Raw genomic sequence first — 12,863 nt, 5'->3', positions numbered from 1 at the left:
TAAAGTTTGGGAGCCACTGTATTAGTGTCATTGTGCCAAGAAAGCAAAATTTAAAAGCCTGAGTAAAAGCACACTTATGTATCTGATAGAATGGAGATAGTAATGTTAAATAGTTTACTTTCCAGCCTGAGACCTTCAGAGATGCTAGAAGTTCATTGTTAAAATTGAACCTGCAGTTCATTTGGAAAGGTTTGTTGTGCTAAAGTATTCTGGGCAGTTAGCTCCAGCTATTCTGTAGTAATTTGGCTGGAAGTAGGTGAGTGAACAATGTTACCTGGCATCCAAAGAAAAATAGTAAATTATAGTAAAGAGCTCCTGTACTACAACAGGGGAATTAATTGAGGTTTTCAGAAATTTAATATGATACGCTTCTTTAAATATGGCTAGTTTTCTTTTTAACACTCCTCTAACCCCCTCTGTCCCCCCCAACCCTTCTCGCCCCCCCCCCCCAAATAGAAAGCATCTGTTTCCTTGCTCTGAGATTTGTATTCCTGCTCCAGAGTATGTTTATTTTCTCTCTTGACCTAGCAGGGAAAAGGAAAACAATGCACTGCCAGTGGCAGTTGCTCTTCCTTAAACCTTATTACATGAGGTGACAATTCTTTGATGAGATAAAAACTTGTAATTCAACAGTAATTTTTTTTTACATGTGAGACTAAAGTAAACTGAATAATTTCCACTAAAGTTATTTTTCAATTAAATCTTCACATTTATTTGTCTCACAGTATATTGAAAGCATTCTTGATGTATCAGTAATTCTACATTTTTGGTACTGGAGTCTATAAATGCTTGAGAATAACTCTCAAGCATTATAAGGTAAAGCACAGAACACATTTCACCTGCTTATTTTGGCAATATCAAAAGCTTGTTCTAATGCAAATTATATGAAAGATTGTTGATTAAGTTCTTCCCATTGTCACAGAAACAGCTGTGCTAGAGAGAGTTCTGGAGCGACCTATAAGAACTAAGACCAATAATTCAGCATCTGTGACCTTAAGCTACCTTCATCTGGGAAGCAGCTGGCAGCCTTACTGTTCCGTTTTGCAGTCTGCCTTCCAAAGTCTGTCTTCAGTTTGTAACCATTTTCTCTGATGGGGAGGAAATTTGAATAAAAGTGGTCTTCTGCACTGTTCTGTCCAACTTCTAAGACATACAGAAACAATTTAATCTGCCTACAGCAATCTCTGCAAAGTGAACTACAGTATCTTGGTCTCCATCTGCCATTAGAGTTACTCCTGATTAAGGTTAAGTGTCTGTCACAGGTATTTTTAGTAAAAGTCAGGGACAGGTTGCGAGCAATAAACAAAGATTCACGGAAGCCTGTGACCTGTCCCTAACTTTTACTAAAAAATACCTGGGAGGAAGGGGGCTAATGGTGGGAGCAGTGCAGGGGCTAGCCTCCAGCAGCTGCTCCGGCTGCCCCAGGGATGGCCCCAGCCCACTGCTCTGGCAGCCCTATGGAATGCAGCTCTGGCAGCCCTGGGGCCGATTTCCTCCCCCGCCCACACACACTGCTTCAGTCCTGGGCCGCTGCTCCAGCATCCGTGGGATTGACAGCTGCTTCAGCCCTGCCGATGCGGAAGAAGTCATGGAGGTCCTGGAAAGTCATGGAATCCGTGGCCTCCATGACAGAATTGTACCCTTACTCATGATCACTGCTGTGCTTGTGGTGGTGGTAATTTGCATTAGAGTAGTACCTAAAAGCCTCAGTCAAGATTATGTCACTGTTGTGCTAGGTCTGAATGAACATATAGTTTACAATCTGAATAGACAAGACAGACACAGGTTGGGAGAAAGAAAGTGATGATATCCCCATTGTATAGAGAGAAAAGTGAGGCACAGGTATTAAATCCCCTGCCTATGGTCACCAAAAAAGTCTGTGCAGAGCCAGAAATTGAGCCCAGATCTCTTGCATGCCTGGACTGCAACACTATCTTTCATATCAGTTTTGAGTAGCTTGACAGTTCTTCTCCAACCTCACCTTTCTAAATATTGTGGTCATTAGTTTCTCTTACTCTTCTATTTTTGGGTGCAATTGACAGTCAGAACTATTTTCCTATTTCTCTGCATAACAGAATCTCTGTCTGCAATTAGTGCAACTCAGGACTTCTGGTTTTCTTTCCAAAGGCGAGTGGCTTCTCAGATCCACCCACATTTACCCCGCTGTATACAGAATTACATTTTCTCTAGCGTCACTTTTTTTGCTACTATTATGTGTGATGCCTACTTCAGTAATGCCTGTCCTGTAAAGGATGTAGATATTTTAAATATGCTTTCACCTCTTCTATGTCTGTATATTGTGCTTCTCATAACTTCTTGCTCAGGTCCATGAGAAGATGGCATAAAATACCTCCCCCTCCAAATCTCCTGTTTTTCCACAGAATCGTACCAAAACCACCACTGCTAATTGTAGTTCTGCACAAACAAATCACCCTTCTTCCTGTAGGAAAATATTACCCTGAAGCGTTAAGAATTTAAATCCTGAAGTGATTCAATGCTTAAATGACATGTTTGATTCCAGTGAGTCAGAGCCTGATTCTGGATTTATACAAGTACTCAAGGTCTATATACACATTAGAAGCTAAAAAAGGAAGAAAGATCCATTCTTGTCTTCCTGGTCCCTGTCTCCCACAGGAAATGCAAAGGGGAAAAAAAGCATTTTGGGTCAAATTCAGCTGGTATTATTCAGGCAAAATTCTCACTTAAGGCAAGAGGAGTTTTGGTTAATAAAGGGCAGCAGGTTTTATTCCTTAAAGCATAAAATTAACAAGCATTCTGCTGAGAGGTGCGCTTCATTTTTTGTGTTCCATCCAAAGAAAGCTTTTAAATGAAAGCCAATCCAAGAAAAATAAAAATGAGCAGCTTTCCTCCATATAGAAGAGAGAAATTTCCTGTTCCTCAGGATGCTCTACCTAAGATTTAGAGGCAAACTGTTTGAGACAAGTTGGACAAAGTGATGTATCTTTTTTTTCCCCCTTGGATACTGAAGATTTTCATACTCCATTGTCTTCTAAAGATCTGCCTAAAATGTATCCTTTCAAAAGTTAGTTCTCTGTTCCAGAATATCTTGGAAGAAATTTAGATTCCTCCCAAAAATTATGAATGATTCAACTACATAAATGATTCATTCTCTGTTGCTAAGAATCCATTCTTCCTTTCTAGCATTGATCAAAAACTTCCTGATTTCTGTGGACAGAGTCCAGTGTTCCCAAAGATTTCTTAGATAAGAACCAGATTTTTGAGACTGAGGCTAGAAATGGCTTACGTTTTCACAGCCAGAGTCTTGCTACAATCGGTTGTGGCCATTCCGGTGACAATCAAGTAATCTGCCAGTGAGAACTCTTGATACATATACCATACCATTCATGCTACTGCCTCACTTCACCAATAGAATTACAGCATGTGAATTAGAAGGCAAGGAAAGGTGATAGTTGAGATAACTTGAGAAGCCTCAAGACTTCTTCCACGTATTGAGTTAACACCTTTATTTAGCTGTGACACTTGAGTACCTTTCCCAGAACTGAAGAAGAGCTCCGTGTAGCTCAAAGCGCTCTCTTGCACTAATGGAAGTTGGTCCAATAAAATATATTACCTCACCCACCTTGTCCCTCTACTATCTTGGGACCAGCATGGCTATAACAACACTGCAAGCACTTTCCTGGAAGTAGCGGACCAAATCATGTGGCTGATATAACTTTTCATGATAGCCTGCATGGATTTGAGAGAGCCTGCAAATAGGTCATATATCAGTATCTCTCTGGAAGTCAGCTTGCCATTGACTGCAACTGGATTTCAAAGCTTCAAACAATGCAATAAAAGTCTTACTTTCAAGAATCTCCCTTTGAAAATCAGTCAACCTTGTAGTGAGTGGCAGTGGGCAAAGGTAACTTATGTAAACAAACAAGGTTGAACTTTTATTCTAAACTTGCCTTGGACTTCCTTGGTATAACACAGATCTGAGCCTAAATTATCATCATATGATGGTATCTGCCCTGAATTGTGTCTTCACAGTTCACTCTTATCTCTGTTTTTCTAATCAATGGAGAGACTTGGACCTCAAGCCAACAAACTAGTGCCAAAAAGGAACCTAGTTTCACAAGCCTTGACAAAATTATTTTTTGAACCTCTGACAAAGTTTGCCTTACACTACTTTTCAGTCGCTTTCCTCAGAGCAATTATTATATCAGCCAGCGAAGTAGTCCGATTTGATGCCCTGCATAATAAAGTGGAATTCTTATTTTTTCTGCACAGAATACTGCCAGATGCATCTCTAAACTAGCAATTTATCTTGTTCACTTTTCATCTTAGTCAAAAATGTCATTACCCACCCTAGAAACACCTGGAGAAGGTACATGTACTCTTTCTAGATGTCCAAAGGACAGATAAATGTTACCTCAATACAGCAGAGGATCGAAGGAAATTGATTCATTAATTGATTTTGATTGGGGTCACAACAGAGGCATAAAAACTTCAAAGGCCACTTGCTGTAGTAGTCAGAATGGCCATTACTAAAGCCTATGGACTTGATTCTGAGGAGCACCTAAGGTAGGTAGGTCCGAAGCTTTTTAGAATTTACAGGTCAAAAACCAGCTCCTTAAGGGGAGATTTTCAAAGGTGCATATGGAAATCAGGCATCTAATTTGCATTGAAAAATTATGTCTTTTGAAAATCTCCCTTTTAAATTCCACCTAGAAACCCACAAGCAGTGAGTGCAAATCATAGAGCACTGATCTCTTATGCTGTCAGTGAGATACTTCATTTACCAGGGAAATAAATTCTGCGTTAGCTTAAGTTTCCAGATTATTTTAAGATATAGCCCCATACAGAGAACATTTTAATAGTCTAATCTGGAAGTGACACAGAAGTATGGATAATAGTCACAAGGTCTGTATCTGAAAGGAACAGTTGCAACCTCCTGGAGATTCTTAAATCAACCCAGATACTGAGTATGCTTATTGGCTGCTTTGCCCAGATATAATGAAATGGAGGCAGAAAGTGTGCATCATCATCACCCAGAAACACTGCAGCCCATGACTCCTTAATGTACCCAGCACACAGGCTGAACAACATATTTATTAGGTGCTTTAAGTTTCTGTCCTTTCAAATAGCTCTTCTCAGTTTATATATAATCACACACAAACTACGTTAAAAGAACATTAAGGTTTCTTATTTACTAGGTAGCTATTCAATATTTTGATTTCTCCTTGTTCAGTGTGTGGCTCAGTACCTTATTTACTGTATACTATTCAACCCCTGGTATGGAGACAGAATTAATTTCCTCATGGTCTTTTCTATGACCCTCATCACTATATAGTATCTGAGTGTTTCATAAATTATGATTATTTTTCCACAATACCCTGGTGAAATAAGGGGGTATTACTCTCTTTTTACAAAGAGGGGAACTCAGGCACAGAAATTAAGGTCAAAATTTCCAGCTAAGTTTGGGTGCCCAAATTGAGACTCCTAGGACCTGATTTTTCAAAGTACATAATATTTAAATCATTCAAAGCACATCTCCCATTGACTTCAGCTCCAGTTGTGAGTGCTCACCACTTCTTTAAAATAGACTCCACGGGATGTCAAGTTGGGTACCCAGAAAATGAGGAATGCACAATTAGTGACGGCCTGTGGAAAGTTTGGTGTCAATGACTTGACTAGCATCATATAGGAACTCTGTGGCAGAGAGAGAATCCAGTTTTCCAGTATTCAACTATCTTAATCGTGAGACTGTCCTTTCTTTACATGAATCCGCTGCCTCATTCACTATACAACTTCCAGATTCTGCAACAAATGAAGCAGACAATAGTCTCCTTCCTTACATAACCCTGTGAAATCGCATGAGATTGGGATGGAACATATTGCCAGTGGGTTTCACAGATATTTGTGTACAGCAAAGGAATATTGAGACTCATGAATCTTGTGTTCCAGTCCAGGCTCTTGAGAGGACTGTGCTCTAGTAGGCACTGATTCTTCTGCCTGTTTTCCCCAAGCTTGACCATTCTGTCTCTTCTCCTTCCCCTCCCCCCCCCCCGGAATTCCCTTACAACCTGTCACTGTCTTTGTCCCACCCCTGACTCACTTTCCTCACTTATCCAGTCCCAGTCTCCACTCCTCAGGCTTTTCATCCAAGCCATAGTCTCATTGCTCAGCAAGCCTAGCTCCACCCTCCTGGGTCCTTGTCGGATCTGTCTGTTTCTTTCTTGGCCTGTGGTTACCCCTGTGCCCACATTCCCTGTCTCCATTGGCTTCTGGTCCCAGCCTCCCTCTCAGATCTCCTCATCTAATCAGAGTACTCCCAATCTCCATGCCCAGCCAGTTCCAGTTCTCCCCTCCCTCTCTGGTTCCTCGTCATTTCTCTCTCCACCTCCTTGCTACCACCCGGCTCCTGTCCCAGTCTTCTTGCCCAGTGAGTCCCATGTTCATCCCCCAGCTTCCAGTCCTAGTTTCTCTCTCCTTCCACTTCCAGCCTCCAGTCCCAGTCTTCTCCCCCTAGGCTCATTATACCAATCTACTCCCCCCCCCAGCCCAAGGTCCTGCTCTTATCCCCTCTGGACTGAACATGGGAAAACAGCATAGTTTCCCCAACCTCTGTTTCAGAAATGGCTGAACAGTGTTGGCTGAAATTTTTCAAAAAAAGATTCCGCTGGGGGAGACACCCAGCCTCTAAAATTTCAGCCAAAACAGTTAATGTTGTAAAGTTCTAAGCAACTGAAAAATGGGTCTTACAATAGGAAGTATTGGGCAACCTTGATAGTAGATAGCTCAGCCATTCCCAGTCCTTATTCAATCCTGAGTTGATTGTATCTAGTTTGCATATCAATTCCAGCTCAGCAGTCTCTCTTTGGAGTCTGTTTTTGAAGTTTTTCTGTTGTAAGATAGCCACCCGCAAGTCTGTCATTGAATGGCCAGACAGGTTAAAGTGTTCTCCCACTGGTTTTTGAGTATTATGATTCCTGATGTCAGATTTGTGTCCATTAATTCTTTTGCGTAGAGACTGTCCGGTTTGGCCAATGTACATGGCAGAGGGGCATTGCTGGCACATGATGGCATATATCACATTGGTAGATGTGCAGGTGAACGAGCCCCTGATGGTATGGCTGATGTGATTAGGTCCTATGATGATATAGTACTGTTTATCTTAACTTGTTGCTGTTGGAAAAGTTACTGTTTGACCAACTCAGACATTAGCAAGAACATTCACTTCTTTGCTTTTTAAAGACTAAATCTATACTGCACATCTCTTGGCGGCATGTAGGGTATGGGTAGATGCATGCCGCAGTGAAAATCAAACTGCGCCGACACTGTGGTGTGTAGCTACCTGTCAGTGAAAGGATCTGGCAGTGGGGCGGCATCGGGGGAGCATTTCCCTGCTGCTGCAGTCTTTCCCTGTGGCAGGGAAAGGCTCAGACAGCAGGTTGCTGACAGAGTTTTCCCACTGCTGGAACCTTTCCCTGCGGTGGGGAAAGACTCCAGCAGCGGGACACTACACTGGTAAAAATAGCAGTATAGACAAGGGAGGCACTGCTTGGGTGAGTAGAGACCCCTGTGGGGTACATACCCGCATACATATTCTCAGGGTTCAGGAGTGTCTTTACTCGCTTAAGCAGTGCCTCAACATCTAATTATTGCACAAAAAAGGATTAGAGGTGTGTTTGTAGGTAATGCTAGTTGAAGCTTATCAACAAAAGTTTGCTGCATTCAAAACAAAAAAACAAACACATTATTTGGGCAGTTTTCTCTCTCTAAAAATCTTAGGGTTTTTTTTTTAATTATAATTAGTGGGGAAATTTAATATTGTAACATCATAGCTTTTGCAGCTATAATTCATTTTTAATTATCTGAAATTTTAATGTAGAAAATGTAATTTTGTACTGCAAAACAAATTTTCTACCGTTAACAATGATATTTATAGCCAGGACCCAAAAATGAACATAATTTTCTCACAAAATACAACAAAAGAGGCAAACCTTTTTGAGTGTTATTCACCTGCTTTTCTAAACGAGTGTGCATTGGTGCTGTGCACTGTAAGCGCAAACCCTGTGTGGAGAATGAAGCAATTCCCATATATTTTATACTTCTGTATATCCATGATTGTTAAAAACTTTGGACAAAAAATTGCTCCATATTTTGTTTGGAAGATATTACTTATTGTAATACAAAGTTATATCTGAATATCTAAATATCATATAGACAGAGTCCCTACCTGATCCCAGCTCTTCTGAGAGCATGTCATGTGGAAAGGGAGGATAGTGGCCCTCCTGCAGCCCCCGAAAATACTGTGTACCCCTCCTCCATCCACGGGCCCCTGTGAATGTTGGGCACCACCTCCTCTGCCAGACACCCCCCACCCACTGTACCTAGAGAGTACCAGACACACCTCATCTGCCAGGTACCCTCTGCCCCCCGCCCACTGCTCCTCCAAGAATATTAGTCACCCCTCACCTACCATCTGTTCTCTCCATGATAGCAATCCATTTTAGTTGCTGGAGTAGGCCTTTTCTGAGACACATTTGAATTTCTCTGCCCTGTGTACTTAAATTGTGTGAAGAGAAGGCCTCATTTAAGCATCAGTTCACAGTGTGAACTACTTCCACTTTTCATTGATCAAAACTGAAAAACTACATCTCGACTTTTTCAGAATATAAAAAAAACACCTTACGTTTTAAAAAAGAAAAGCAGAACAAGAGTGAGTCTGAATGTTTGCACTGTCCATGTTGTGCCATAGAAGTTGAAACCTGGGCACACCAGATTAAAGAATGTTTGGAAAGTAAACTACATTTAAGGCTAAGAGAAGAAAGCAAAAACAGAAATAAATGTACATTGGAAGCAATATTCACACAGACATGGAAGAAAAATCAAGATTGACATGAGTAATAAGTGAATTTCTCTGTGTCCTGTACTTCTCAGGGCAATAGTTAGGCCTTGGTGATGATCTTTTGGGAGATTCTGTCTGAAAGTTCTGCCTGGCTGTGAAAATTCCTGCCAAATTCAATCAACCTGACCAAGTCATATTTGCTCTGCTCTGCCTCTTACTGCATGAAGGTAACACAGGAAGTAAAGCTGAATGAAAAACCTAAATTGCTTTGTTTGTCTTGCCAAGGTCATTTACTGTACATTGCTCTCTCATGCAGTGGGTATTCCAGAAATGGCTAATTTAAGGAAGTTGTTAATTGAAGCTAGTGCTATTTTTTGGTATTCCAGTAAAATGAAAAATATCTTCTGTGATGTCTGCAAAGATAACAAATTTGAATGCAGCCTTCCGATTGCCGTTGTACTGAAAAGATGGTGTAGCTGATAGTTAGTTGTACAGAGTGTTCAGAAGGCATGGAGTGTCCTCATTCAGCTGTAAGATTATGAAGAGTTCAGCAGTGCAAAAGCTGAAAATTCAAGCAGCTACTCAAGAAACTAGGCAAATCCTTTGCACAAAACTCAAATTTTGATCAAAACCCTTCAGTCATTGTATGAAGTATAAAAGAAATTGGAATCTTGTTCTTCAGCAGACACAACATTCTCTAACACAGAAGCGCATGGCACTCTGGTCAACAGTGTCACTGCAGAACTTTGCACAAAAGCACATCTGGAGAGATTCTAGAAAAAAAATAAATCCTTTCATGTCCATTTTGCCAGTCAGGGAGCAATATTCAGAAAGGCTTTCCAAAATTTTCATGCAAAGCTATGTCACTCGTGTCCCCTGATGCTTTTAAGAACGAATTAGCATTCCGGAAAATTGTTGTGCTGTTTGATCACCATTGTAATAATGTGGTCTCTGATATACATTTAATGAAGAAAGGGCTAACCTGAAAAGCAAACTCCATGCTTACATGGCGATACCTTCTCCAGCCAATCGCGGCACCATTCTATTTGAATTCTGAGAAATTCACCACACCTACTTCCCAGATTCGAGCTATGCTACTTCCCTCATCTTCAGTGTCCTGCCTAGCTCAGCTGATGTGGAAAGAATATTGTTCTAAATTCAGGTACATCCAAGACTGCAAGAGAATGAACTGTTGAACAGACATTTTGAAAAAACTGCTGAAAGCCTATTCTACCCAGAACTTTCGGATTTACACTGACACCCTTTATCTCAAGCATCACAACTGTAAATTGTTTTTAAAAGAAAAAAATTAATCACATCAGTAAACTTATTTTGCTTTCACTACTTAGTTTTCTCTGTTTTTTCCCTCTCCCCTGTCCTCCAACATTAACCCCAATAATTATCCAGAAAACTGTGAAGTTAATTTTCACCCATTTTTCAAATAATGTAATAAACACTAAAAAAATTCTAAACAAAATAAAAACTGGAAGTGAAGGGCCTTACATATAGCGCAATGCCCTATAATATCAAGAAATGTATGGGTTTGAGCATGGACGAATCTTAACTAATTTCTTTTGTGCTGAACATACATACTGAATTCTCTTTCTCTTTGTTTTCTTTTCAGTTGGGTGTGTGGTTTTCTTTGGGCTGTGCCTATTTAGCTTTGGAAGGCTATGACGGTGCTGCCAGAGCATTTCAGCGCTGTGTGATGTTGGAACCTGAAGTATGTACAATTTATTGAAGATTTATCTTTGCTCATCTAATAGTTTGTGAAAGCAACCAGTGACGACTCCCCCCCCGCCCCCCAAATGTGATTCATGCCTTAGTTCTAATTGTTCAATTTTTACCCTGTTCATAAAGGATGTATTTTCTCATTTAGCATCACAAAAAGATTTGCTTGATACTTGACTTTTCTATTTTGCACACGTACGTACGTCCTTTATGGTGTCATACAGCATTAAAATAAAGCAGATAATGCACAAGTTCTTTTTGATTAAAAAAATTAGAAGTGAAGGAGCATATTATTAAATAGATAATTTGTTAAAATGCTTAGTCCACTCTAGACTTTAAAGAAGCCTCCTGCACTCTTCAGTCAGCTGTGCTGCTTAATTAATCTTTCTGTGGAAGTGGCAAACTAATCTCAGTTAGAAACACTCACTAAAGAAATGGCAGATAATTGGCCTTTGGGACTAAATTTGAGATTGAACTCAGTCTCCCACAAACTGGGAGGTGTTTGGGATCCACCTTTACAGGGGTGCATCATGCAGGTGTGTGTCCACCATTGCCAGGCTCACAGGATGCCAGCAGGATTATACTCCCTTTGTTTTTTGTGTGTAAGTGATGTAGGGAAGAATGCTTTGAGTCTGCACAAGGGTATGTTGGCCTGTACTGTTCTATCAGCAGGTCTGGCCTTAGGAGTAGAAACCTCTATCTCATCTTCCCTGCTTCAAGAGAAGTATATTGATGGTATTCATTTATTTTTACTAAAAAAAAAAAATTAAATTTAAAAAACAAATTATTTCAGTGTAATCTGAAATATAACTCAGTTGTGCATTTTCTTGTATCCATGAATATGAATTGTTAAACTGTAAATTAAAACCAACTTTTTATGGAAATCATTCCAACTTGTTTAGTACAACTCAGTCCTGTCTGTATTCACAGAAATAGACAAGTTGATTTCCTAATGGCTTAAATGGGATTTATGTGAGTAAAGGATGCAGGATTGGGCTCTTAGTCCTGGTCTACACCTAAAATTTAGGTTGACCTAGCTATGTTGTTCAGAGGTCTGAAAAATTTATATCCCCTGAGAAACGTAATTAGCCTGTCCTTAAGCCCCGGTGTAGACACCACTACATCAATGGAAGAATTCTTCTGTAGACCTAGCTATCTCCTCTCCGGTGGTTGATTTACTACAGCAACCGAAAAACCCTTTCCATCTCTATAGCAAGTGTCTTCAGTACAGCACTACAACAGTGTAGCTGCAGCAGTGCAGTTGTGCCACTATAGCACTCGTAGTGTAGACATACTCTTAGTCACAGTAGGCCGTTACACTAGTTAAGTCTAAACTAAGCCTGCAAAACACTGAGGCCTTCAGTGGTCCATAAGTCTGTTACCCTCAGCCCCGAAGTTAATTTCACTGAAATATTCTGGTTCTGTTCTTGTCTTGGGTTTACACCATTGTCACTCCTCTGACTTCAGTGGAGTTACTCCAGATTTTCATCAGTGTAAGTGAAAGCAGAATCAGACTCAATATGTTCAATGCCAGAACAGAATTAATTTAACCATTTACAATTTAACCATTTCTCTTATATTTCTGATTGTTGCTATCATTTTGTTTAGTTACCAGGCAAATTTAATATTTTTAATTAATGTTCTTGCCACCTTAATATTTAATATGTATGTGCATTTATTAATGTATGTATATAAGAAGGAAAATTAGTCATGTAAGTCTTTTATAATTTTATGTTTTATTCAAATGATTTTTCCCAAATAAGTGCAATGTCTTTGATTTTGTTAAGTGCTTCCTCTGTTATAATTGCAGAATGCTGAGGCCTGGAACAATTTATCAACTGCATATATCAGATTGAAACAGAAGTAAGTATTTCAAAAGGTTTAGAGAATGCTGCTTCCAAAATAAATATTTCTGATTTCCTTTCTCCTAACACTGAGATATTATTCTCACGATGTGGTTTACTCATTAATGCTAGTCCTCTACCCTTCAGTCTAGTCTCCCAGTAGGTTTCCTACAGTGATACTAATTAGCAATTAATCCCCTTTCAGTTGGAGAAAAATATATTTAATTAGCTTTGTAAAGAGAGCAATAATTTGGAGCTGATATTTTCAAATTCATAATTCATCACTTATTATACACTAAGTACAAATGAATCAAAATTATTCATACTAGAAATGGAAATTAATTGGACTGTGAAGCCAAAAAAAGATGTGTCCATTTTAAAACAGAGGATATAGTCAAACCTGTATTGATTCATTCTATATTCAGCTCATGAGATTTGAGGGAACAAGAAGTAGTTTACTATTCATATCATAA

At 39.7% G+C, this 12,863-nt stretch overlaps 1 protein-coding gene across 4 annotated transcripts in view; it reads left to right on the top strand.

Annotated features, from left to right (window-relative positions):
• TTC27 (tetratricopeptide repeat domain 27) overlaps positions 1 to 12,863 on the top strand; it is a 170,283-nt gene that overhangs the window by 128,098 nt on the left and 29,322 nt on the right. For all 4 annotated transcript variants that reach the window (XM_034764918.1, XM_034764919.1, XM_034764916.1 and 1 more), the window contains 2 exons: positions 10,440 to 10,538; positions 12,357 to 12,409. In XM_034764918.1, coding sequence (XP_034620809.1) covers positions 10,440 to 10,538; positions 12,357 to 12,409 — 152 coding nt within the window. The remainder of the gene's footprint in view (positions 1 to 10,439; positions 10,539 to 12,356; positions 12,410 to 12,863) is intronic.

The sequence above is a fragment of the Trachemys scripta genome, chromosome 3 (genome assembly GCF_013100865.1).
Source record: "Trachemys scripta elegans isolate TJP31775 chromosome 3, CAS_Tse_1.0, whole genome shotgun sequence".
Taxonomy (NCBI): Eukaryota; Metazoa; Chordata; order Testudines; family Emydidae; genus Trachemys; species Trachemys scripta.
The sequence above is the reverse complement of the archived record's forward strand: the minus strand, read 5'-3'. Positions and strand labels throughout refer to the sequence as shown.